Below are 27520 nucleotides of genomic sequence, written 5' to 3' on the forward strand. Positions count from 1 at the left end.
TTTATGCTAGTATATACAGCATGTAGAAAAATAATGAGATTCACTCAATGTGATACTCAGTTACTATATGAAGTTTAGGAGAAAGATGTTTCTTAATTCTTTTTATATTTGCTGATTGGATTGTAAGTTCACAAGGACAGGTTTTTGCAGCCTCACACATTGGCTCTATTAGTGATCAGGATTTCATGTGCTAGCACAGTAGAAGTAATAGGATTTTACTTCCTAGAGAATAGGAAGAGAATGTGTGTTTTATGTGCATGAGGTGCTTTTTTCCCCCTCTTCATTCTTGATTTCATGCAAAATAACATGATAGTCTTTGCCATTTATGATCTTGACCACAATAATAACAGATTTTTCCGTAGTGGATGCATCCACGAAATGCTCTGAGTTAGCTATACGTGGAGTTCTGAGACGTAGTAGACAGGTGGATGTGACTGTGGTTATGCAGAAAATCTGTGGTGGACAATCTGCTTGTTTCAGGTTTCCAGAGACTGACTTGATCAGGTGTTATCATTTTATATCACTCAGCACCTTAGCAATTTATTTTGTAATACAATGCACAGAACAGAGTAAATTGCTGTTAGTGTTTTTGGATGTTGAATGTTACATGAATAATAGAGGAAAAAAACCCCAAAACTCTGTACCCTCATAGAAGACCTACTGTCTCTGATTTCCATGCTCTGTTCCTCTTTTTGTGCTGCTCATATCAGAGCCTCTTTTCAAATGCAGTTATGTAATAAAAAGGCAGATTATCCATATGGAAAGACAATGTATACACGTGCGAAAAATATTATAGTGGCAGAGTCTGTACAAGAAATAGGATTAAAACCTGAATTTTTTAAATGAGTGTTTTACAACATCAGTTTGATTATGGGCTGAATGAGTAACAGATTGCAAGATTTGTAGGCCATATTAAGGTAAACATGAATGATTTTATTACTTAAGATAATTGAACTATCTGCAGGTAATGGACAACAAGATGAAGAGAAAGTTTCAGAATTATATTACATGGATTTAGAAGAAATACAGGAATGTGTGATTTTTTTTTTTTTAATAAAAAGTTTGTTGAATTTGCTGACCCTTGGGTAATTTAAGTGGACATTCATTGTATTAAATATGATTTGTGGATATCTGGAACTTACACTTCATACTTAGATTTTTCAGGTTCCTGTTGTTTTTCAGTTGAGAAATACATTCTTTGTGTAATGGAGGCAGATGTAATCATACTCAGCTTTTCCTTTGAGCCAGTTGAATGCAGGCTGGTGTCCTGCATGGTGTAGGCAAAGGGGGTTGTGGCAGCGCAGTTTAAACAGGTCTAAGTTGTGGCTGTTCATTGTTTCCGCGTGCCAGCACTCTGCCTGTGTGGTATGCCAGTTTAGGAAGCGGATCCAGGAAAGAAAAATGGGGCGAGGAAGGGAAAGGATTAGGTTTTGGGTGTCTCCTTCTGCCTGTGCTGGCCTGCTGCCTGGCCACAGGAGCACCTGTGCAAGCACAAAGGAGGGGCATTGCTGTTTGGCTAGGAGTGGGCTGGGATCTTGGCAGCCTGTGTTCATGTTGGCCTAAGCACCCATCATTAATGTAACACCAGGATCTGGCTGTGAAGTGTTGTGCAGTCTTGGTGCTGTAATAATGTGATTTTAGAGCTTTTGATTGGTGCAAAGTATGAGCAGAACAAATCTGTGCAAGTTAGAAATGAACAGAAAATAAAATAGAAATACCCCGATTCTTTGGTTCAACCCAGTGCTTTCTAATTTAATTTTAGGTAAGCTTGGTCTCTGTTACTGTCTTTTATTGTCTGAACCATTGAAAAGCACACACCAGTAGAAATCCCGTGTAGTGAAGGCAATGGAGGAGTTGATTTTGGAATAGCATGCATGAATTTTAACGATTTGAGGACAATGAACCCTTGCAATTTGACTTGTTTACTCTGTTCCAAAATGTCTCTGAAGGTGCAAGATTGCTAGTAGCTCTAAGTAAAAGCCACATTTAGAAAGTGATAGATGATGTTACTGAGATTAGTTAGATTCCTCAAGTTTTAATCCTCTGAGATGTGAGCTGACAATTCAGGATTTCTTCAGAGTTCTCGGACAACTCTACAGTACCTTGATCTGGCAAGTCATAAGACCGATGCTGAATGTGCTGGGGTAGCGGTTCTCTGCTATAGAGTTGCACAATGTTAGAGCAGAGGTATTGTGCAGGACCTAAGCTAATAAGCTGTGCCTGATCTTTTCTTTATCTTTTTTTTTTTTTTTTTTTTTTTTTCCCAGGTTGAGTTTGTGCCAGCTCGGTGACAGGGAGAAGGGAGCTAGTGGCAGACAGATAGTAAGAAAGAGCCAAGAAAAGAGCAATAGAGATGGGAGAAGACACAAGAAGGCAGAGATAAAGGTGTGAAGAGAAGGAATTAAAGAGTTTATGTTCTTTAAGTAACTTTTGTAGGCATGGAAGGTGTCTCTGTTGAAGTAATTGACTCTTGGACTGCTAGGGAATATATAATTCCAGTTAACAATCACTGACATAATGAAATCTTTGAGCATTTTCCAATGTACAATATGGATAAAGAGATGGTTATTTTGGCACATTTTGGGCAGAAGATTATGGAACTAAACTTTCAGCAAAATTCTAATTATGTGTTTGTTTCAGTTCTTATTTTCCTCTGTCGAATTTTACTGAAATAAAACTTACTGAATCTTTATATATTGTAAGCTATAAACTGGTATAATTTTATTACAATCAGGGCAGATCACAAACCTGCAGTTCAGGTGATGTGGATTTCATTGCAGAGGATGAAAACATTCCTCAAAACTACATTGTCTAATTTGTTAAATGTGGTGGGTTGGCAATTCTTTATTTCTGTCATTCTGTTGTTCTGGGCTCTGTTTGGATGGTGGAATTAAGAGTTGGCTCTACCCATTTGTAGCTGTGACCTTTCATTTGCTCATTGGAAATACCCTTCATGTCCTTTTAGAGCACACTTCCAAAAAATAATTTCTGTGTTGCATTTATCAAGTTTCTAATATGTATGTTAAAAAACTATACAAACATCTGAACTGTAGGGAATGTGAGGGAGCAAGCTCACAAGCTGGCTTTCTGTGGAGCAGTGCCTAGGTACTAGGGGAGTGCTGAAATGGAAATGGTAGTCTTTAGTGGTTCTTCATGGGGAAGATTTCCAGAGTAGCACTCTTGTGTAATTTGGAAATCCTCAGGGTAAAGCTACTGCATGGCATTTTGTAAAGTTGATGATGTCGGTAGTGAAGTAACAGTTCTGAGAAGTAATATGTGTTTTTTCCTGGGCTGGTGGCTTTGTAGAAATCCTTGTGAGATGAGCTGTGATATTGCAGCTCAGAGGCAAGGCATAACTGGGTGAAAGAATAAATGCATTATTTTAACTCAGAGAAAGAAGGGCTGCACTATAAAGGATCCAGAAGGCATGGTGCTCAATGCAGCAGTCTCAGAGTTGTGCTTCAGATTGTAATGAAGAACATTCAGAGAAGAGTTTGTTTTCAGGAACAGAGTAGGTAAAAGTAGGTATCTGTGAATCAGTAATGCTTTTATGAGTTTAAAATGTTGAGGAGTTTGTGCATTTCGTTGGAGAGACGCCACTTCAAAGCACCAGTGTAGTTACCCAGGTTGGAAGATGGGGAACAGAAAAGGAAGCAAGGTGCTATAATGTTACAAACGGGGATGGTAACGGCACTTAGATCTAGCCTACTGTTCTCCAGGACAGTTGGGAAGATGAAAAAAAAAAGAGGTGTGTGGCATGTAAAGGGTAATGGAATAATTGCAACTTTTAATGTGGAAGCTTGCTCACTGTTTTCTTAAATCTATCTTTATTTCACAGCAAGCAAGGGCAGAGCAGGAAGAGGAATTCATCAGTAATACTCTGTTTAAGAAGATTCAAGCTCTGCAGAAGGAAAAAGAAACACTTGCAGTAAACTATGAAAAGGAAGAGGAATTTCTCACTAATGAGCTTTCAAGAAAATTGATGCAGGTAATTGGTGCCTTTACTGATGTTTCTCGCAGGAGCCTCAGGACCAACTGGTAGCTGAACTTTTTTTGTTAGCATGACTGCAGTCAGAGGGATATGGTCAGGCTGTAGCTGTTCTAAAGCTGACACTTGATAAAAGCAAAGTACAAGAAGTGTAGTGAGTAGGCATTTTTTAATATGTTGCTTTAAAGTTTGGATTTGTAAACTCATATTGTTGAGAACCTGAAAGTTTGTATGGAGATGCAAAGAAATGGATGTAGCTTAAAGTAAATGTTAACTCTCTTACAGAAGAGAGTTACTGATTAATTTAAAAAGTCAGTGAAACAGACACTTTTATCTGGAGTATTTGGTATTTAACAGGAGTCCTGAAATATTAAACTTTATATACAAGAATGTGCGGCAGTGCTTGAAGGAGACTTTATCTGTAAGTTTATCCATACTTTCAACAAAACGGTTGATTCTCTTGAATTCAGACACATCAGTTGGGTGCTAAAAGTAAAATGTTGAAGATACTGGGACAAGTTATGGCAGAGAAACGTCTTTTCATTACCCAAGCTGCTAATGTTTGGAAAGTGGGTAATATTTGTTGGAAGTGTTGTACATGCTTGCGTTGTTCTGATGGACTTCCTAAATACCTGCTTTTGGCCTCTGTAGGAGACAGGGTGCTAAGGTAGGTGAATGTTTGGTGTGGTCCACTGTGGCTTTTTTCATGCCAATACTTAGAAGCTTTGTCATGAAAAATTAATTTTAAAGAACCTAATTTGTATGTTGTAAGGATTTCTTATGTTCTGCAGCTGTGAGAGTTACGGGATGTTTATCCCTACAATTAGTAAATACAGTTTGGAAAGAATATTAGAGCTAATCCCATCTGATGCTTTTGTTACCGAAAACTGGGACTTCTATGACTCTGTCTATTTGATGCCTGTTACCACAGAGTCAGTTAAGCATCAAGACAAAATATCCTTGATCTGGTATTACTATCTCCCCTTGCTGTTCCTGAAGAATGACAAAAATGTTTCTGAATAAGATGTATGTTTGGCTTCGAAGTCATACATTTCACGCAAAACAGAGAAGCAGATGGCAGTAAAACAGGGGTATTGAGTGTTCTTTTCTAATTGAAGAAGATATCTATATCACTATAGAAAAAGCTTTCCACTAAAGTCTCTTCAGTGAAGAGAGAAATGGTATGTTAAGCCATGTTGTTTAATTGAAAGGGTTATGCAGAAATCAGTTACAGAACCAGGTTACCTGGGACTGTACCAGACATTATGTAGAGCAAAGTAAAACTTAATTTAAAAGTAAAAGCATGAATTTACACTGATTTGCCTGAAGGCTTTTAAACTCGTATAAGGACCTTACACACAAATTTGTACTGCACAAGTTCTGCAGCAACTAAATTGCTGTACCTAGTAATTGCTTAAAATATGCTTTGCCTTTTTCGTGGAATTTAATCAGATTGCTTTAAAGCTGTATCTTTCACAGTTCTTAAATTACTAATACTATGCAAAATAGGTTCACACATTACAAAGAGAAATATAAGCTTCTTGTCAACCTAAAACTATAATTAATTTTTATTCTTTTCTGCTATGGACTTTCAAAGTATCCTTTGACTCTTGCCCCAGATTAAGGAAAAAGGTAACAATCTACTATTCTCAATTGTAATGTGTGAAATACGCAAGGGCATTATGCTGTTTATCCATTGGAAACCCTTAAAGGGTGTAACTTCATACTAGTGAGAGAAGGATTCAGAAAAGCACATGTATCTGAAACGGAATGCAAGTGTAAAACTAGTGAAGTTACTCTTGCCTTTTGTATGGCATCTGGAGAAAATTCTCAATTTGGGATTCAACTTCATCCCATAAATATTATCCAGCTTTCACTAGACAAGCTGCAAATTTCTGCTGAAAGGAAGTATCTACACAGCCATAACTACAATAATATGGAGGTAAAATTCTGGACACTGTCTGCTTTTATTAAACAGTACCTTGGTCTACAACCTTACATTTCATGTGCCCTTCCTGTAAGCCTCATTTAGCATTTGATAAATATGGTCTTGTCAACAAGAAGATTTTAAAAAGTAACAATTCTTAAATGCACCTGTGTTCCAAATTGTTAGTCCTAAAACCATGTAATTTCTCTCAGCATCATTAGGTAGCAGTTTTTGGAAGGAAACTGTGAGTTTGTCCTCTATATAAATATTAACCCAGCTTACTTGAAAAAGGGAACAACTGTCAACATCCTGTTGATGTTGGTAGCAGTTATGCGTGGCTGTGGAGGGTGAGTAGTGTGGAATATCATGCTTACAGGTTCACCTGTTAACTACAGTGCACAGAGGAGAGATAAGGGATATATCAACACTCTAGTACAAAGCATATTTTGAACTATGGCAAAGGAATCTGCCTGGTCAGCAGATTTTTGTAGGCAATACATCTGGGTGACTTCATACCTTTACAGTGGCTCAAGACTTGCAGTACAGGTGGAGAGGACTTGTTCATTTTAAAGCAGTCAGTTTAATATTAAAACTGTTCTGTTTGTGTGTATGCTGAATGCAGATCTCATTTGATGCAATAAACTTGCTGTGAAATGCAAAAAAGTGTATTAATATATTCTTCTAAACACTAGTAACATGTTCAGTGGCTTGTAAATTACACAAAGGAAATGGTCCATTCCCCTCATGAGTTTACCTGTAGGATTAGAAAGCATTTGAATATTACAGTGTTTCCACAAAAATAATTTTCTATCTCTATAGTGGTCATGGATTTAGTAAGTTGATATTAGAATATTGGTGAGTTGCAGGCAATTTTCCTAAGTAGCAAAGAGCTGAAAATAATACTGACATTGATTTTGTTTGCTGTAAGCTTGTCTGTTGTTTAGAAGTTATGAATCCTGGAAATTATACTCTTGTAGACTGCCAAACAAAATCTGAGAAACTCCTTATATTACAAATAAAGTTGTTTTCTAGAAGTGAGGGCATTATTAGCACGTCACATGGTCAACTTAGTATTTATTACTCTATCTTTTCTAGTTTGGAATACTTTTCCTGTTACACAGGTGTAGAGCTCAGTTCCTGAGTAATGTTTTTCAGACACAAAGTTAAGTACAATTTACTTTCTTGAATTTCCTGAAATCTGTGAGTGCCAGTACTGTTACCTACTAGAATATAGTAATGCTGTCATTATTGGAGGATGCAAGACTTATGAGGCAGTTATAAGGGTAATAATGAATTGATAAATGCCCACTTCCATTTTTGGTATCTTTGCTGTGGAGATTATTCTAGCTAAAGTAGGTGCAGACTTTGTATGATGACTTAACCAGAAATATGTAGTCTCCAGTGGAAGTGTGGGCAGTAATTAGTTGCTCCACTGTTCTTTGCTATTTGGGGTTAAACTCTTAATCACATTGGTCTGACCTGGAACTAGACTCAAAATTCATGCACATGTATCTGTTTTGTCTAAAACTGCCTTTTGGAACAGAGGGAGGGGCACATATGATTTGTAGTCTCTTAATTTTTTGAGTATTTACTAGTCTGTGACTGTTTCAAAATTACTGCTATATTATTCAACTGAAAGCCATCTAGCAGAGGGACTTTCTTCATAAGCCTGTGTGGTTTTTTCCTTTGTCAAACCTTTGTTTGTTGCAGTTGTAGGGGCTTATGCATTGCATTCAGAGTGGCATCTGGAATGAGCTCCCAGAATGTTAAAATGTTTTAAATGTGAAAGCTGTCTGCCAGAGCACGAGCTGCAGCACTCCTCACTAACAGCCTAACAAGAATTTCCCAGTTCAGCATGATGCACATTATTATTATAAAACACAGTGTTACACCAAGTTTTCAATACTGTAAGAAATAAATTTTGAAATGTTTTACTATATGCAAGACTGGTTCTAAACATACACAGTAGCACATAAAAGGTGTATTAGTCTTCCTGTTGCCAGGCTTTCTGGTGCCATAGCGTTGCTTGATGATACATGTTTATAACTGTGTGGCATTAATTTTTACTGCCTCTACAAGCCCGGCAAATAAGTATACACTTACTAGATAAATTCCTTTTGATTAGCATAATTTTTCATTTTCTGGGCTGAATGCTGCAGAGATGAAGGAGCACATTCAACAGATGTTTTGGAGGAAATAAAAGCTTTTCATCATATACACTCCTGATAAAGTTCTTATAAGACTTATATACATTCACTGTGTTTTCCCATGTACTTCATTAAATTTTTGTCTACCTATGTCTTTGGAAAGTATGGAACGATATTTTTATAGAGTTCTCAATCTCATGTCATTATAGAGTGGTAGTAATATTTTGCAGAGTATCATTAGAAGTGTTTTGAGGTGGGCTCTGTTCTTGCAGCTGTGGACATGGACTCGTTGAGTTAGTGTTTTGAAATTTGAAGTAGTAAAACTTAAATTTTGGTGAAACAAGGCTGCTCAAAAGAATAATTTTTAGTATTGTTTGAACTTGCAAAGTCGATTATTCTTCGAAAGCAAATACAGACTTTTATTTTTTTTCAATACCCTTACATGTTTGGAAGTGCAAATTGGTCCAAGTGTCTGTCCTTGAAAGTAAAATGTTATGACATACCAAGATAATAGCATAATGTCTAGTGAGGCAGATTAAGTAATTGGGAGGCTATAAGGAACTGTCTCATCTAAGTCTGATTCTTGATAATTCTTTCAAAAATTATAAATCTGTAAACATAAGCTATTACCCTTCCTGCTCTCCAAAATACGATGTGTCAGCTCAAGAATGCAAATGCCATTGTGCAGAATAAACAGAGTGAGCTCATCTATCATTTATTTGATGAACATCTGGACATAAAGAGGAGGCAAACTGCTGATACAAATGTGTTAATAAATAGGACTTTCAGGATGCAGCAAAGGAGGAGTTGGACAACTTTTGAGGGCTGGAACGCTAAAAATAGACTGTTCAGTACAATGTACAAGGTCATAGTCTGAGGGATAAATGAGGGTTGTGGGTTTTTTAAGGGGGAACTTCATCCATTAGCTCCATTATTTCGTAAAAACACTTGCTGCTGTCCCAGAGTAAGTCAGTACAGTGAGGAAGTAAGGTAAATGCGGTCCTACCTTTTATCAGGAAACATTTCTGTAGAAAGAGGATATTACTGTAGCTGTGTAAGACTTATGTGAACTAACACATGCACTCTTTCTGCTGCTAAGCTTTATATGTGATAGCCCCATTCTTGCTTTAAAGTATTAGCTGTCTCTCTTGCACAAACCCCATCTCTGATCTTACGTAGTTGAAAATTCCCCCGCTGTGTCTCCTAAAGTTTTCATATGCAATTCAGGGTCTATAAGATTTTGTCATCAAGGTGACACATTCTAACACATTTTTTCCTTCACTTTAGCTGGCATCTGTAAGTGTATCTGTAAATAGTTGTTACTGTAATTGCATAAAATTAAAAACAGTTTGAAAATACTCTCTTTCTTTACTAAGTAAAATAAACACTATCCACCAGTGTTTTACCTGTGGATATTTTCTCATTGTTAACAATTCTGGTTTTGAGTGTTAGGGTTTCAGCATTAACCTGTTTGTTTTGGTTTGTTTTGGTTTTGTGATGAAAGCCAATTAAAGGGGAAAATTATTTTACCCAATTATGAGTGACAGGCACCTTTAATATATATTTTAGGGTGTGTTATTAGTATTTTTCTCCCACTTTGAATAACAAAGGTGAAAGGGTGGAGGGGAGTAACACAATAAAGTAGGTTCATCAGAATGTCTGAGGAGGTTTTCATATTGTAATCCCCCTTCTAGTGCTCAAGGGGAAAGTGTGGGTTTCTTTTTATGCTCAGTCAGTTTGCTTTCTGGTGTATTTATGTTAAAATCAGAACAGAAGATACTTCTGTAATAGATCTCTCCTGTCTTCACTTGGTCCTTTGGCTGCAGTATTTTCACACTCCTGAGGTAGGGTTTGGTGAGTCCTAAACAGCAGCTACAGATCTAATGAGTAAACCATATAGTTTCCTGTGTGATGGAAATTCCAGCAAGCTTTAAAAGGAATGATTTGACAAGCAAGATCACCCTATTGCAGCTCAGTTTGTTTTAAATAATACTGTAGTTACATATGCATGAAGCACACGAGCAGGAAACAGTATTTGTTATTAAGTTGGTTTGAGGTGCCTTCATATATCTGTATGATCTGCCTGACTCACTGGGCTGTCTGCAAACGCTAGCAGTCCCCAACTACGCGCTTTCTGTTGGCAGCATCTGGCTTTAGGCTGAGTAAGAGATTCTGGCTATGTGCTTTTTTGCAGTTTAATTTGCTAACTAAATATAAGCAACTGGCTAATTTTTTGTTAGGTGAAAAATTGTATCTAGCTTAGCAAAATGAAGATTAATAAACATACAGCAAATACCTTAGGCTAGGTGGTAATCCATATGCTGCTTGCACCTTGGGCTCTTTGACTGTCTTCAGTCTTAAACTGTAGCTGCTGCATAGTGGTGGGAAAGGAAGGGAGAGGGCTTTACAGAGTTGTGAGACTAAGTAGCATCCTTTTCATATTAAAGCTGGTTTTTTCCAACCAAACTTAACTTCAGTATGGAATTAAGAAGCTTCAAATTTTTGATTATCGAAATACACAAACAGTATTTTGATTTAAAAGTGTGAATATAAATTTTTCTTCTAATGAAAATCTCACTTAGCAGCCCTGTGAATTCTCAAACAAGAAATGAAATGGCTTTATTTCCAACTAGACAGTTTGACCAAATTTCCTGATCAAGAGCTGCCATGATAGTCTTAGAGCTTATGCAGTCTAGGTGGCTTGCTCAAGTGCATGGGAATTTTCCATGAGTGTTAGGGGTTTTGGAAAATATACTGTAATTTAGTAAGTGAAAGGAATAAACCTCATTTTTTAATTACTTTTCTGGTATTTATTTTAATTTGTGAAAAATTAAATCTCAGAATTGATAAAGCCTGAAAACACAGTTAAACTGCAAACTTCTCCCATGAGTGTATTGTCAAGTAGTTACTGTTCACCTAGTCCTCTCTCCACACAAGCCTTTCTGCTCTGAACTCTCTGCCAGGCTGCACTTCACAGACCATTTTGTCTCTAAACAGCAACACAAGAAAGTGAATTAATGGACTAGCAATTTTAGCTTGTTTTAAAAGCAAAGTATATTTCTTCATTGTGCCTATCCAACAACCTTGACTTATGTCGGTGACTCTGAGGTGTTTCCCTACTTCCTCAGATTTTCTTGAGTCGTTTAAACACTGTGATCTTAGGTATTGTTACATGATAGTCAGAAGAACTGGCGTAGAAAATAAGCAGGTGGAAAAAAGTGCCTGCAATTTTCAGTGGATGGCCAGAGCAAGGTGTAATTACACTATTGTCTTTTGATGACATTTGCTTTTCCATAAGTCAAATCCACCTGTTTGTACCATGGTGCCAGTCATGCTATTTTTATCCACAGGAAGACTTGGATTCCTGTCTTAGAGGGATTCCGTTGTGATTTTGACTTGAATGTTAAAAATGACTCTATTCCAAGCCTTTTTTTCATGGGAAATACTAGCTGAAAGTATTTTCCTTGAGTGTTAAGAAATTATATAACATCGATTTGAAATAGCCAATGTTTTTATGTCATCAAAATATTTTGATTCTTGATAGCATAGGAGTAGAAATCAGATATTTTTTCTTTTTTTTTTTTTTTTTCACTGTCTTGTTGCACAGCAGTTTCTGTAGTATCATTTCAGTCATGATTTTAAGCTTTCAGCTGCCTGGGAGAAGGAAGTGGTGCAAGACCTGCATTTTATGCTTTGGATGCTCTTGAGATGATGCATTTAGATTAAAATTAATGCTTTTGTAAACATTATGGTATATATTTTTTAATTTAGCAAATTCTATTATTATTCTATATGCTATATATAGTGTGTCTATTTTGTTTTGACTTTACTAAATATTTGGTACTCTAGTTTACTTCCATCTGCTTTGTAAATGGAACACAGTTTAAAATGTTGCTTTTTGAAGGACTTGGGATCTTTTGAGAAGAATTATCAGTACATAATTTAATGTGCAGTAAGAATAAACATGTCTAAATAAATGTATAAAAGGTGCATAATGTTTCATACATTGTGTGTTTAAAATACTCCTATGTCTCCTACATTTTTAGCTGCAGCATGAGAAAGCTGAATTGGAGCAGCATTTAGAGCAAGAACAGGAATTTCAAGTGAACAAGCTGATGAAGAAAATTAAAAAACTGGAAAATGATACCATTTCAAAGCAGCTCACCCTGGAGCAGGTAACTCTTTACTTTCAGAATTATATGACTATAAAACAAGGGATTCTGGAAAAAAAATAGTACTTGTTTTGTGTTAGATTTGATTTAATTTTTTAAGTGGGGAAGAAACTGGCCAGTATCAAGAATATAAAAAAGTCAGTTTGACTTTCAAAGCAGTAATTTATTAACATAATCTATTATGAGAAACTTTGATTACTTTTTTTTTCCATGGCCATTACAACTTTTAGTAGCATTACCGCAGGCCTTCATGTCTGCTGGACAGCTGTGAGTTTTGCAAATGCAGCTTTTTTGTACGTGATGCTTCCTGTTGCTGTTCATCAGCTTCCATTCTCAAGCAGCTAGTGAGAAAGACTGATAGCGGTTAAGCACAACAGTAAACAGTATGTGGTCTAGTTGTGCTCTGGGTCATCTTTTTTTGGCAGCTTGGATAGCGCAGGACTTGAACTGTGAGATGTCAGCTGTATGTATACTTAAGATTTGGGATTCAACTACAACCAACTCCCTTTCTCCCTAGAAAGTTATGAAAACTGCAGAGATAAAATACCATTTCTTTTGGTCATGTTTCCACTGGAATTTTAGACATTGGGACTGCCTTTTTTTCTAATTTTAGGCATGTGCATCAAAGTATCTCAGTGGCGTTAGTAGGAGTCCTTTTGACTTAAAAGGCAAACTGATGAAACATAAGAGCTTGTTAAAGAACTTCAGTTTTTTGGCTTGTGGAAGTCCAATAATTTGGGTGTTATAAATATATTGCGTTATTTCTGTGTGGTTTTTTGCTCTTACCAGATGTGGATTTTTTTTGTTTCTGGTAATCTGAATTTCTACCAGTTTTGTATGACTCTCCTGTTTCTGTTGACATTGTGGATAAATTAATTAATGCCTATCTTAATCATGAAATTTGTTTCTTGATTCTTATGCTAACTTTCTGTATGGAGAGATCTATGGAACAAATTGAAAAATAGAAAGATAGGAAGATGTAGTTGCCAGCAAATCCTTAACCAGCATGGAAATTAATGTGAGATTGAAAGAACTATTTTAGCCACAAGGTGGTGGTGGTGGCCACTTAATCAAAATGCAAAGTAAGCTTACATACTAATCTGTTTTAGTTTTTGAAACGTTAGCATGAGACACAGCTGAAATCTAATGGTATTGAATTTCATATCATTGTTCTGGGCAGACAGACTTATGAAGTCATAAAATTTGAAATTTATTGCCACATTTGAATGTCAGCGTTAGGTTGTTCAAAAAGCATGGATGCTTGAAGGCCTTTCTCTCAAATGTCTGGCTTTGAAAACTTTATGAAAGTGTTAAATTTGGCTGTCAGTTAGAAATTCCATGTGTATTTATAGGTAATGGAATGCAGAGTTTTGTTTTCTCTTAGAGTAAGGTATGATAAATCTCAAATTACTTTAAACTTCAGCATGCTTTCTTCTCTTACACAAATTTAGGGAAAAAAAAAAAGCTTATTGTGCTAATTAATCAGCTGAAGCAACAGCATTTGGGGCATGTGCCATACCTAGCAAGAAGCAACCAAAAGTTGCGAGCAGACTAATGTTGCCTTTATTAAACACATATGAAATTAAAGAAGAGAGATTGCAACAATGCTTCAGCATAACCTTTGGAAGACCTGTTAAACAGGGCTTGGAAGGAGTACTTCAATGCTTTGAACATAATCTGCATTACTAGATCTATCACTGTAATCAGTGAGCAGATAGTTAAAACGTATGTTCACTAAACTACTGTTTCTAGAATATGGAAAATGAATTATCTATGCTTTGTGTCCTTCCTCCTTTGCTTTCTGTCATCTGAGCTGCTTTTGCCACAGGTGATCGACAGGTAATGAGTTTGTAGTAGTGATGGCTGCAAAAAATGTTATTCCAAAATAAAAAGCTAAGTTGGATCTTAGGGTTCAAATGTGACCTGACAATTTCCTTAAGTCAGCTTGAAGTGGCAGAACATTCTTCTCTGAAGGCAAATGCTGAAGAAATTTGTAACATGTGACTATTTTGTTAACTGAATGTCTGAGTTAAAGTGAGCAATAATGTTCTGTGTTACAGTTCAGTGGTTTGATAGGAAATAAATAGCTGTCAGTTTTGTCCTACAGAGGCCAAGTTTATGTAATCTTGCTGTTACTCTTTAATTGCTTTTCTGTTTCATACAGTGCAGTGAGAAACTAGGATTGATGCAGTTAGCACTTTAGTTCTTATTTCTCATCTCCTAATAATAGTCTCCTATGTCTGCTTCTTTGAAAGGAGAAGGAAATGAGATATGTAAAATCTTCAGGAAAGTTATTCTTGGAGAGCAGCAAAGAATTAAGGCTATAGAGGGGGAGGGGCAGATGAGAAGCAGAGAAGTGAAATTTGGGATAGTGGGCTTAGTTGATCATAATCAACTTTCATCTGGATGATCTTCATTTCAAGAGGGAACAGTTGTGTTTGTTAATAAGTTGTCAAGAAGACTGAAAAAGTGGTAATCCAGGAATACACAGACAATTGATATTTTAGCTGCATTTAAAGTAAAGTAAGTGTATGTATGGAAGAGAGAGAGATGAGAATGAATAAACACAATTGGATAGTCAGGAAGGTTAAAGGGGATTTTTCTCTGAAGGGAGGATTAAGGTCCAAAAAAGCAACCAATACTTCCTCATTTCCCTCTTGTGATGGTAAAGAGTAAGTCATGTTTGATTAGAGTGTAACTTTGAACCCATATAGAATGACATAGTATTGACAGAGATGTTGATTTGGTCTTGAGATATGATCTAATCCTGCATATTTTAGTTCAGAATATTATCACATTCCTAACACGTTCGTTGACTCAAGTTAGGCTGTATTTCAAAGTATACTTACGACTACATAGTACAAAACAAATACACCTATTCTGTGAATTCACAGCTCTGGTCAGGACACTGCAGTTGCTTCTCCTGTAGGTTCAATTCAAGGTGTTCTTCCTCAAAACTTCAATATCCTGACACTGGGAGGAACTGGGACAAGAGTCAAGATCAGGAAAAGAAGATACATGTGTCCAGTATGTTTTCATACTGCTGGAAATGTGGAGTTTTAGATCTCTGTTTCACAAGCCAGTTTCTTTGGTGTTTAATCAAAGCATGTCTGTCAGCCTTCAGGGCACAACACAAGGCTCATTTGCATATTGTTGCTGATGATTTGACTTTGCTGTTGGCCTTGGTCACCTACATACAGATTTCTAATTAATGGACTCCTTGGTGATGTTTGCTATAATACTAAATGTAATCTTAGTGTTTTCAAAGCCAAAGGTATAAATAATTTACTCTGTCTTCAAATTCCAGTATGCTCTTCATCCTACCATTAAATGATTTTAAATGGATTAATTTTCGTCAGTATGTTTTTGTGGGTTTCTTTGGTGTTAGATCAATAACATAGTTGTAAAAAAATTATGTCAGAGCAGGTGAGTCTAAACCCTGCTGCAGTGAAGTGATGCGAAAACCATTGCTGCAGAAGTAGTGATCTGCAGTGAAAACTTTTTCATCAGATGTTTATGTAGATAGCTACGCAATGTAGTGAAGACCTGTGTGTTGGTAATATGTGTGTGTGGATTCCCAGAACATTTTGTCTATGTACTTCCCTCTGAACGCTGTCAGCCCCGGGTACTGGCCAAACTGGCTAATGGGCAGTGCCGTAGGGCAAAGTGCCCTGTTTCACCCGGGGCTGAGCCCTTTGCCTTTGTACCACTCCAGCACCGCTTCAGCTTCTGCTGGTGTGGGGAACAAAGTGTTGGTCAGGATTCAAATTGTCATCCCTTGTGTGAGGCTGAAGCATGTTACTCCTGACTTGAAACGTACCTAAGTTCCCTCAACTGTTAATGTACATCTGGAAACTCAGACATGGAAAGATTTACTAAACAGTCTTTTTCTAATTATGTTCCCTATTACTCATCAATACAGGTCTGTTTTTACTTACAGTAACTAAATCCTCTAAGCTTTAAAGAAGAAAGTTTAAACTTGCACTGTTACCTGAAGTGCGTAAGTTTATATTTTGTTTGGGTATCTCAATATTAATTTAGTGGTTAGCACAGAGCCCTTACAGATTTAGATGCTGTAACAGCACTTCACCTCGTGATGCAGTAAATGCACGAAGAAATAATTTAATCTGTTTTCAGTCTTTCCATTTTGTTATGTGGGATTTGCCCATCAGGAAAGTGGTGAGTGTAAACTAAAGCTTGGCTACAAAAAATAACCTCCATGCTCTTTCCCACCTGTAAAGGTGTTGATCTATTCCCGTATGTTTCATTATTGCTAATTTCTGGAGTTCAGCTGCCAATGTTACTGAGCTAGATCAGCTGTGCCTCTTCGTATTCTATTCATATTAATATTTCCATCGCATTTGTACTAAAATACTAATAATAGATTTCTTTGTGTGCTTCTACATGATATTAGTAGCTTTTATTAACTTATAGTAGAATCAAGAATGTTTGTTCACACGGTAAGTGAATGGGAATAATGTCAAGTTAAGCATTTACTTCTATAAAGCCTTTGCTAGGATAGATACATTTTTGTTTCTGATGGTAAGTGTTGATACAGAAACACTTAAGGGAGTTAACATAGTTTTTTCTTTACTATTTTTAAATCACTGTTTATCTAACCCAATGCAAACGTGGCTTCTCTTCCATTTCTGGCTTGCTTAACTGTGATCCTTCCACTAAAAAAGTCTAAACTTTTTAGAAAGAATAAATGTTGGTGTAGTGGACAGTAAATTCAGTTTGAACGTCAGAGACATGTGTGTTAGGACATGTCTTTGAACAGTCTTGTTATGTCATCAATGACCACGTGTCCAGGTTTCGAGCTTCTCCTTATTGGCCAGAGACAACAGGAGACAAGTTCTATGAGAAAAAAGGCTGTTAAGGAGGGGACAACTGTGCAGCTCCTTAATTTCTTGTTTTTTCACTGGCTCTGTGACCAGTGTGTTGTGCCTGATTTTTCTTTTCACCTTCTAGCTGTCATAGAGCATCATGTAAAATGGTAACAGTGATCTTTCCTAATGACAGTTCCTTGCAAAAAATGTCTTTACATCATTTTCATTAATTGTTTTTCCTTTTCAGCTGAGACGTGAGAAGATTGACCTTGAAAATACTTTGGAACAAGAACAAGAAGCACTAGTGAATCGTCTCTGGAAGAGGATGGATAAGCTTGAAGCAGAAAAACGGTTTGTCTTGTTGCAGTGTGTTTGTTACTGTGAGAGAGATAGTTTAATACATAATGCTCTGGATTAAATATGTTCACCTTTCTCTTGTAAGAGTTGTTTAATCTGTGAAAACCTAGAAATTAAAACAGTTGTAAAGCTCCTTGTTTTCATGATGCCACGCCCCTGATTGCTTAAAGCAAATGAAACTGAATGGTTTCATTTCACCTGAGTGGAAATGACTCAGGAAAGCTCAAAGGAATTTGCTGAAATTTTTCAACTACTAATAGACTCTTTTTAAAGGATCTGGTTTTGAGTCAGCATTATATTCACGGCCCAGATAAAATTTTAGTGTATTTGTTATGTGAGAAGCTCTTGGTTTTTTCCTTATCGGCTCAAAGAAAACTTCAGCTTTTTGTCAGTAGCGTGCACTCATGTAGTTGAGACTTCCTGCCACTTCTTCAATAGAAGACAGTGAGACTTTATCTTCCTGGGGTAGCTAAGATGAAAAATATGTATTAGAGCAACCCTCTTTTTAATGGCATGTTAAAAGTACTCTGATTTTGGGGGTGTGTAGGGGAGAAGAGGTGGTTAATACCTTATTTTCTTTTACATGTTTAAGGACAGTTGTGTTACTGATTTTCTCACTCTTTGACTGGGGCCTCAGAAAACACCTGAGCCTAGGTGAACTGTAGGTTTTGTAGTTATATTTTACAGAGCCCTGCTGTGTGGAAGGTGCTCTGAAGAGCTACGTGTGAAATTCAACAGTGGTAAATCTATCTGTGGCGGGATAGGCCTCTGGTAGGATTTTTGTGCATCTTAGATTTAAAGCCTTAAGTCAAACCATTTCAGGTTTAATTTATCTGGGACTGTGTGCCTTCTTATGAGGAGCTATGGTGGAGCCACACCATGCTTTAGTACCGCTTTGTATGGTGCATGTGGATGCTAGGCCATGCAAAGGGTTGTGCTTGCGTAGTGCTGTCCCTGCTCTTCAGGGCAGGGCTGGAGCTGGCCAATTAATGTGTTTCTAGTGAAGAACAGTTTCATGCTTTCAAGCTGAAAAATACTTCATAATGTTAACTCATCACTTAGAACATACCTACCAAATGCATATTTCATTGTAAGAGAAGTTCATTACTCCTGAGTTCACAATCAGTTATTTGAGGTATTTGAAATCTTGACTGTGTGAAATACCTTTGTTTGGAGATTTAAAAAAAAAACAAAAAAAAGGGGGAAAAAAAACCACAGAAAAGAAAAAAAAAAGTGAGACTATGACTATGCTTCACAAAATGTGAATTTTTTTCTTTTGGTAATGGTGAAACTCAGAAAAGCTTGTGTTTCACCACAGACATACTTTATTCATCTTTTAATCTCAAATGTGTGTTCTTCGTCTAAGAACATAAATTTTAAAACTCATAAGAGATTAAATGAATTTGCTTAGAAATGACATTGTGGAATAAGTAGCACTTGAGTATAAAACTGAGGTAAATATATATAAATAGTCCAGAATGTGTTTTTCCTGAACTGTATCCAGAAATACTTAAGAGTGTCTGACTATTTTAGAAAATCTGTCTGTGCTTAGACAACAAAATTTACCTTTTTTTATTTTGTGTTAAAAAGGAAAACATTATAAATCTTCCAAAAATTCTCTCCCGTTTAAAATAAATCTTATATACCTGTCAGAATCATTGCAGTGGCTTTCTGGGGGATCTAAGGGGTTTTCTTTTCCTTAGAATTTAAGGTAAAGTTTCAATTGTTTTTCACACAGAATTTTGCAGGAGAAATTAGACCAGCCAGTATCTGCTCCACCATCACCCAGAGACATATCAATGGAGATAGATTCTCCAGAAAATATGATGAGACATATCAGATTTTTAAAGAATGAAGTGGAGAGGTTAAAGAAACAACTGAGGGCTGCACAGTTACAGCGTGAGTAAACAACTTGTTTTAAATCTTTTTAAGTTTGTTTAGTGTAAGATTTTTATGTAGACTTTCATGAGTTTGAATTTCAGGTAGAAGTGGAAAAAAATAAGGCAGGTTTGGATTAAAACATTTTCGTAATTGTAGTATCATTGCTTGTTGATATATTTATACTGCAGTTTGGGGATTTTTAGCTTTATAAAAGGGTGTCTGGAAGAATTGACAAATTCTTCTTGAATATTTTGGGCCAGAAAAAATATTTCTATCTTTCTCTTTTCTTCAGAATCAGTATTTCAGCATACAGATTTTTCATACACATCACCTACTTTGTAAAAGTTAACAGCTAGAAAAATAAAGTTCAGTTGTATATAAGAATTCCATTTATTAATGATTACAGTTACCTTTAAATACTTCTAGCTGTGTTAGACGTAATTGTCCAAGCAGCTATTTCATGCCACAACATAGCAGAACATATAATCTTATTTTCTTCTTACCTATGAAAGATCACTTTGAAGGTGGACAGAATAAAGAGAAGTCCTTGTACTTCTGTTGTGAAAAGTGTTGTGGACCCTTGACCACAAGTGGAAAGCCTGCTTTTTCCCCTGCCTTTCAAGAGAAGAGGGTTACAGCTCTGAGCACAGGATCTCAGCTGGCAGGGAGGTTGCTTGTGTCTTCCTGTGATCTTTGCAATGTCAATCTTTAATTCCTTCATGCTAAATCTAAAATTTCTATCCTAGTCTCATCAGTTCTGCCTGGTTTCCTAGTCAATATCATTATATTCCAATTGATAGGTAAATAGATACCTAACCATATAGACAGAAACATTGAGGCGAGTGGGAAATGGACAATATTCTCCCTCTCCAGTGTGCTGATGATGACAGGCTAACGGAAATATCTTGACCTTCATTTAGAGAAATAGCTTGCCAGAGGCAATGGCCTTCCTTAAAGACAGAGATGATGCAGAGGCCTTGTGCGTAAGTTTGTGATATTAATTATTTGTGTCAGTTAAAAGAAGGTAAATACTGCTAATCTCTGTACTTGTTAATTCTGCACTGCAGCCTTCACTTACTGAACTTCAGAACAAGAGCAAGGCCTTAGATTTAAAGTACTCTTTTTGCAAATCTATCCTAATGAATTTCAAGTATTTTTTATTATTTTCAGTGTTTCTTTTTTAATTACTGTGAGTAAAAATTTAAAGCATTTAAAGTCAAATTCTTATTGAAAATATGATCTAGCTTTAGAAGTACTCCTTTCCCTTTGTGAGCAGATTAAACAGAGCTGTAGTATGAATAGCAATACTGATACAACAGCCTACAAGCAGAAGATGGAACTGAAATGTGGTTTTCAGTTTGGTGTTTGGCATATGTGGTTGTTGGAGAACCTCTATTATAATGACATTTTATATATTAGTAGTTATATATTTATTATATGCTTTATGCTTAATATAGTTTACGTACTAGATTCTGATATTGCTATTACATTTTGTATTCCTGAAGCACATGCTTCTAGTCTAAGAACTGGTTTGGTATATTAATAATTTTAAATAAGTGATACTGTTATATTGAGAAGTGATATTTCCACAGAAGAGAGATAAATCATGTATTGTTGATAGTTTGGGAATAGTCTTCTAAAACAGAAATATTATTTTGACTGAAGAGTACTGCATAAAGAAGTGATCACAAAGCATGATGAATCATAGTAATTTTTTTAATATCAAGGAATTAACTGTAAACTTCATCAAACATTAAAACGCCTCACAAAATTCATTGTCTAAGTCTTCATCAGATGTTCTATTTTACTTAAATAATCTGTCAAAATGCTTCATAGCTTTCCATAATTTGATTTTTATCACTTTAAATAGCATGTGATATACCAGCCATATAAGTGATGTTCGCTGAACTTGTTTAGAATTGCAAACTCAAAATACCCTTTGATGTAAAGGGCATTTGTTGGCTTTTAATATCTGTACATGTTCTGCTGGCCAATCTCTACAATAAAATGTATAATCAAAAGAATGCTACAGAAGACACAAGGTAGCAATTTAGTACAAGACTGAGTGTTTGGGGTTTCAGAATTTGTTGTATGTTTCCTTCTTTGAAATAGAAATATACCTTTAAAATAGTTCCTTCTGTGTGTCCCACCAAATTCTTTGTAAACATGGAATAACAGTAGTTTAATGGAGCAGGATTCATTGTACTTCTTCTTTATGGTTTTGGTTTTATTATTTTCTTCATGAGTTTTTTTCCTTTCTTTCAAATTTATTTAAGTAAATACTTAAAACTTTTTTAGTTTTTTACTTTTTATTTCCAAATTTGCTGTTAACCATTAGCTTATTTCAGTAGCTACTGTTCTGAATTAGGCTTTGAACTAATGACTTGGAGATGAAGAATTTTGAGTGATCCATCCTGAGCATTTTCAAAACCTTTATTCTTGAAGTACTGGAGTAAAATTTGGCACAACGTATTTGCCCGACTGTGAAATTGAATTTTAATCAAATTTTAACAAAATTCTGAATTTCAGATTCAGAGAAGATGGCACAATATTTAGAAGAGGAGCGACATATGAGAGAAGAAAACTTGAGACTTCAAAGAAAATTACAGAGGGAAATGGAGCGTAGGGAAGCACTCTGCAGGCAACTGTCAGAAAGTGAATCCAGCTTAGAAATGGATGATGAAAGGTTTGTATTTTCTAGCCATCCTAAGATATGCTGTCATTGAGAGTATTAATCAATACTCCTACTTTATTTTTGAAGATTACAGAATAACTATTTATAGAAATAAATTGTATATAGTTTTAATATACATATCAAATTTCAGCATGGTCCAGGAATATCTTCCGTAGAATTGTATCAAACTTGTGTAGAAATTGCATTAGTTTTAACAGTGAGAAAGAAAATATTTGTATCTGAGGATATCTTAGGACATTGACAATGTATATTGAAATAAATATAGCTGTGGAGTTGAGTTTTAGGATAATTCAATCATATTATTTTTGTTTTGCCCCTAACTTAGTAACTGCAATGAACTCTGTGAGGTAGGAACAACATCCTTACTTGGGGCTGATTTGTCCTTTGCAGAAAGTAAAATGTGTTCAGCCAAATACAAAGGGATACTGTGCAAAGCCTTAGAAAGAGGAAGCATTTCCAGAACTGTTGTTCTTAATGTCCAAACCATAACGTCCTGGAATTTTTTTTTTTCTCTACTGCAAGCTACATTGCCTACACTGACCTTACAGATAGCCTTGAGTTTTTCATGATTTTATGTGATGCTTTTTAGTGTTTTCGCACGTCAGAGTTTTTTTAAATACACTCTGAATAAAACATTCTTATTTCTTATCATATGCTTATTGTTTTGCTCTACTGTTTTAGATTATTTTGGATTTATAATGGTCCTTTTAAAAAAAAAAAAGAGAACATTACCCTGTGCTGTGTGTTCTTCTGATACTGAGATATTTCTTCTTGGGTCATCATTATGCTTGTTATAAGCCATAATTTACCAGAAACAAGGTACCAGATATTTTGGTTCAAGGATTACCCTTAAAGTTCAAGGTAGTGTTTCCATTTTAGTGAAAACCTAGGCAACTGACATACATTGCAGTAACATCTGCTATTGAGACATAGTGAATGCTATATAAATTAAATTGTTAGAAACACAGGATTCTGGTGTTTGAATCTACTTTTAGCCTAATCTTTTGTGCCAGTATTTACATTGTAATGGAATCTAAAAATCAGTCAAAATCTAAATCTATGTGAATTGCCAGTATTAATCCAGGATTGTAGGGTATCCTAATAACATTTTTGGTCAACCAGTTGTAGGTAGTGGCAATCAATAAAATGCAGGAAAACTTGACTAACTGTTCTGTACTTCTATGAAATTTCATTGTCATGTTGATTTTCTTGGTACCACAAAGACACATGACAGAATCGCTCCAAAACAGGTATTTGCAATGTAAGTAATACAAAGCAAAGGCAAGGACAAAGCAGATATTAGAGTGGCTAGTCTTAGGAGAACAGTATAGACAAAATAATTGTGGAGCTACATGCAGTAATGATTTTAAAATGTAGATTTTTGCCAGCTTAAATTGTTTTCCTAAAAATGATGGTGGTGATGGATCGATCGGATATCCTGCTTTTTTCAGTTGCATTCTGTTAGCTGATGATACTTACTTTACTTTTTGTAGATGGGTTTAGATGAAGGTGCTTTACTGAATGCAAAATACACAGTTTTCCCAAAACTTCTTCCTCCTGACTAGCAATAGCTTTGTCTTCTCAATCCTCTATCCTGTTCTCTGGGGTAGTAGGGAAATAAAGGAAACCAGAAAGCATACTAACGGTGTGCTGCTGTTCCGTATCACCTGATCCCAGGTAGTAGGGTGACTTACAGAAAATTGTCTTTCTGTAGAATAAAATACAATTAAATCACAAAGACTACTGCCTTGCTGTAGTACACGTACTATCTGCATTACAAGTTGCTGTGTGTTGCAGAGGTAGCCTAGTCAGTTCAGTTTTGCTAACCTTGCCACTGGTAGTTTTTTAGAAAACTTACATTTAATTAAACTTTAATTTGCCAGTTTGTTAATTTTCTGTCATTTCCTATTGCAGCTACTTTTATTACCTGATCTACGGAAATTTAAATGAATTCCAGTGTCACTACAGTGTACTGCCTGTGTTAGGTGTTGTGGTTTAGTAACTCTGAATATCCTCGTTAAAGATCAGTAAGATGCAGTATCAAAATAGATTTCAAACAGTTTATGAACTGGCTCACCGACCTTGAATTAGTAATTATTGTGAGTTCCATCAAACAGAAATTTGTAACGCTGCTCCATGTTGTGCATTTTTTTTGTGATTTGGAAACAAATATAGCTACTAAGAATTTCTGAGAATGCAGTGGTAGAAGGTGAGACAAGTGAGAGTCAGAGGCTGTTAGGTAGCTAATTTGGCTGCTGCTTTGCTGTGTCCTGTAAAAAAAACGCAGCTAAATGTAGTAATATAAACTCAGGTGCACTGATTTGCAACCATATGTGTAGGAGAAGATGAGCAGGGGAACCTCTAATCTGGGCAAAGACTGTAAAATCTAGGTGGAGAGAACGTAAGCAAGTCAACCTGAAAGCTGCCAGCCTAGTGCTGTGGAAAAAATACATAAAATTACTTTTGAGATAAACACAGTAAATGGCAAGTAGGAGCAATTGGTAGGATTTTTATCTCCTTTTATATAACACATGATGGCTGTGAAGAAGCTTTGCTGTGTTCAGTGAGTAAAGTACAAATAAATACCACTAAAATTATTACAGGCGGGGAAAAATTCCTTGCTTGAGCTTCTAATCTGTTCAGTTCATTATAGTGTAGTATAGGAGGTTTCTCGCAAAACAGCCTAGAAGTATCTTTAGTAGGACAAGGCCTGGGTTCAAAATGTCTCTCTATTTCAGTGGCAAAAGACATGATGAGAAAATGGCTAAACGTTGAGACCAGAGGGATTCAAGTAGGAAACAGGGTATGTTTTTAACTGTGAGGCTGATCAGCTGTTGGAACAAATTACCAATACTTTAATGATTCCTCCTACCCCCTGGCCCATTTTCAATATTTCAGATTAGTGCTGAATGCCTTTCTGGAAGACACACTCCAGCCAGAAGATTTTGAGTTCCATGTAGAAATGATGTGTAAAGTGCAAGAATGTAATATAGGCCAGATTGGATGGCATGGTTTATACCTCTGGCCTTAATATGTACTATTCTAATTGTATGCAACTCGTACGGATTTAACTGCAAATGACTAAGATAAGTCCAGCGATTTCCAGTTAGTTAAGTTTCCAGAAAGTTAAGCCAGTATCTGAGCCTTCAGCAATGGCGAGAGTTCATGTCATGGCTACCTAAAGGGGACTGGTTCTTCGTTAATCTAATGTGATTCTTATGGGAATTGAAAAAACCACAGTGAAACATTAAAACATGGCACATTTTTCAAAGGTTTGATCTAATTATTCTTTACCTTTTTTTGTTAGATATTTTAATGAGATGTCTGCACAAGGATTAAGACCTCGCACTGTGTCCAGTCCTATCCCTTATACACCCTCACCAAGTTCTAGCAGACCTATATCACCTGGTAAATATTTAACCCAGTTTCTAAAATTATTGTATGCATCACATAGTAATGTGCCCTATCAATATATTTAGGTCAGTAGCCTTTCAAAGCTAGTCCGGAGAAAAAAACCTGCCTCATAAATGTAAAAATAGTTTTGCCTTAGATGTCTCCTAGTGCAGCATGTTTTCGCATGGTTGTGTTTTACACTGTGAACAGATACTGAAGGTTAGTTAAAGAGCTATCACTTGAACTTTTATTTCTATTTTGTACTCTCTTTTTCTCTTTTACTGTCTCTTTCTCTTTATTTTTTAAAATTATCTCCCCTCCATAGTTGTTACCCAACAGGATGCATAGTTCAAACAGATTTCTAGAGTTTGACAATGGAACTAGTAATAAGACTGCTGTTGTGCTCTGAATTAAAACTTCTTATGAAAGTCTAATCTTGAATGTGTTGGGAAAAAAGTCAATTTCCATTTTGCTTTAGTAGCAAAATGGCTTTTCTATGTCTGCTATTTTATATTGTAAAACAATAACTCTAAAATTAAGAATTCCTGTCTCTAGGACTTTGTATAATAAAAGCAAACTAATCTTTTCTGAGTTTTTAATTACTGAATAAGTATTTTAGGTCAAAGGAAGTGCATTTGTGTTACTAACACAGTTACCGACTGAAATTTAAAATCCCTTAAAATTGCACTTGGACATTTGTTAGAAGTTGTTTGCCATGGATGTTATGTGGTGATCACAAGCTCACTTGTACGTAATGAAGCGAATCATGCACGCTCTGCTTTCCCAAGCTCATCTTTAGAACCTGTTGGACAGAGTCCTGCAGTAAGGGCAAACAAGATGTACCTCTACGTTGACACATTCTGCAAGAAGGATTGAGATGTTTTATTACATAGGTCTGCTAGAACATATAGAATGTCTTTAAAGTCTTTAATTTTCAAGAATGGCTTTAGTTTTTCAGGAGTACTCAAAACAGTTTTCTTCCAGGTGCTGTAAAAGGAGTAAGCATGTGTGAAAACTAGCTATGGCCATAAGCCATGTTACAGTGTTAGAGATTAGCATCATGATAGTTTTTCAGGAGGTTTAGGGGCTTCTGAAATGAACCTAATCACTTGACTTTTGATGTTTTATGAGGTATGTTACCAAGAAAATGATACGTGTTTTCTTATCCTTTTCCTGTAACTGGGTGTACAGAAATGTAGTCATTGCTAACAACTGTTCTGTGGATGTTTGTGGTTATAGATGTGCAAACTTCATCGTGCAATATGCAACTCTACATTGCATCTACAGGCCATGCAGTGGTTGTAATTAAAGATATGTGTAGGCAAATTATCTGGTAATTTACAGGTTTGCATCCTAGATTACCTAGAAATGCATCCAGTTTAGATGCTGATGTGTCAGTAGAGGGGTATACTCTGTCGGTTTCTTCCTGTACTGGGACTGAAGCACATTGCTTGTTCCCTGCGGACTTCACTTCCCATCAGTAGCTGATACAGGAGTGCTGCATTCTAGTGGGAATTATATCCCACAGACAGGGGATGCTGAAATGCAGTCTGAAACATAGTTAAAAATAGCATAGCTGAAATGATTGTTTCTAACAAGAGTTCACAATGTTAGTAATGTTTGTACAGTAAGTGTTTCAGGCTAGTGTTTCTGCACAGGCAACTGCATTACTCTCTTTACATCTGATAAATTAATATCCACAGTTGGGAAGTTTCAAACTTCAGGAAAATAGAAGCAGCAGTCTGTTAGAGAACTAGTGAGATCAATAGGGAATTTTGTACAGCTGTCTGGGGTATATGAATGCAGTAATGGCTGAAAACAAATAGTTTTTCAGAGTACCTCGTATCTAGAGTAGTGCAGTAAGATGCTGTCGAGAGTATCAGCACAGAATGATACAGTTGTATTACTTGGCACATTTCATTTGGGAAATGGTGTACCTGAATTTGTAGAAACATAATTTGAAACCAGTTATAAACACTATAATTTCGTGTGGATACACGTTTAATGGTCAGATTCTGGCTCCTAAATCCCAAAGCCTTTTGTGCTTTGTGTGGCTTGAGATGCTGCTTTTGAGGACTCTTTCAAGCTGAAATATTCCTGAGATTTCTAGGACAGTCCATAGAACTTTGAA

The 27520-nt window shown here is 36.1% G+C and overlaps 1 protein-coding gene across 4 annotated transcripts in view; it reads left to right on the plus strand.

Annotated features, from left to right (window-relative positions):
• Positions 1-27520, plus strand: part of CCDC6 (coiled-coil domain containing 6) — a 54041-nt gene that overhangs the window by 16771 nt on the left and 9750 nt on the right. For all 4 annotated transcript variants that reach the window (XR_005829586.1, XM_040605779.1, XM_040605780.1 and 1 more), the window contains 6 exons: positions 3839-3988; positions 12109-12237; positions 17311-17414; positions 19159-19319; positions 21831-21987; positions 25304-25404. Coding sequence is in view for 3 of the 4 variants with exons in the window: in XM_040605779.1 (XP_040461713.1) it covers positions 3839-3988; positions 12109-12237; positions 17311-17414; positions 19159-19319; positions 21831-21987; positions 25304-25404 (802 nt within the window). In the remaining variant the exon portion in view is untranslated. The remainder of the gene's footprint in view (positions 1-3838; positions 3989-12108; positions 12238-17310; positions 17415-19158; positions 19320-21830; positions 21988-25303; positions 25405-27520) is intronic.

Source organism: Falco naumanni, chromosome 9 (assembly GCF_017639655.2).
Source record: "Falco naumanni isolate bFalNau1 chromosome 9, bFalNau1.pat, whole genome shotgun sequence".
In the NCBI taxonomy this organism is placed as follows: Eukaryota; Metazoa; Chordata; class Aves; order Falconiformes; family Falconidae; genus Falco; species Falco naumanni.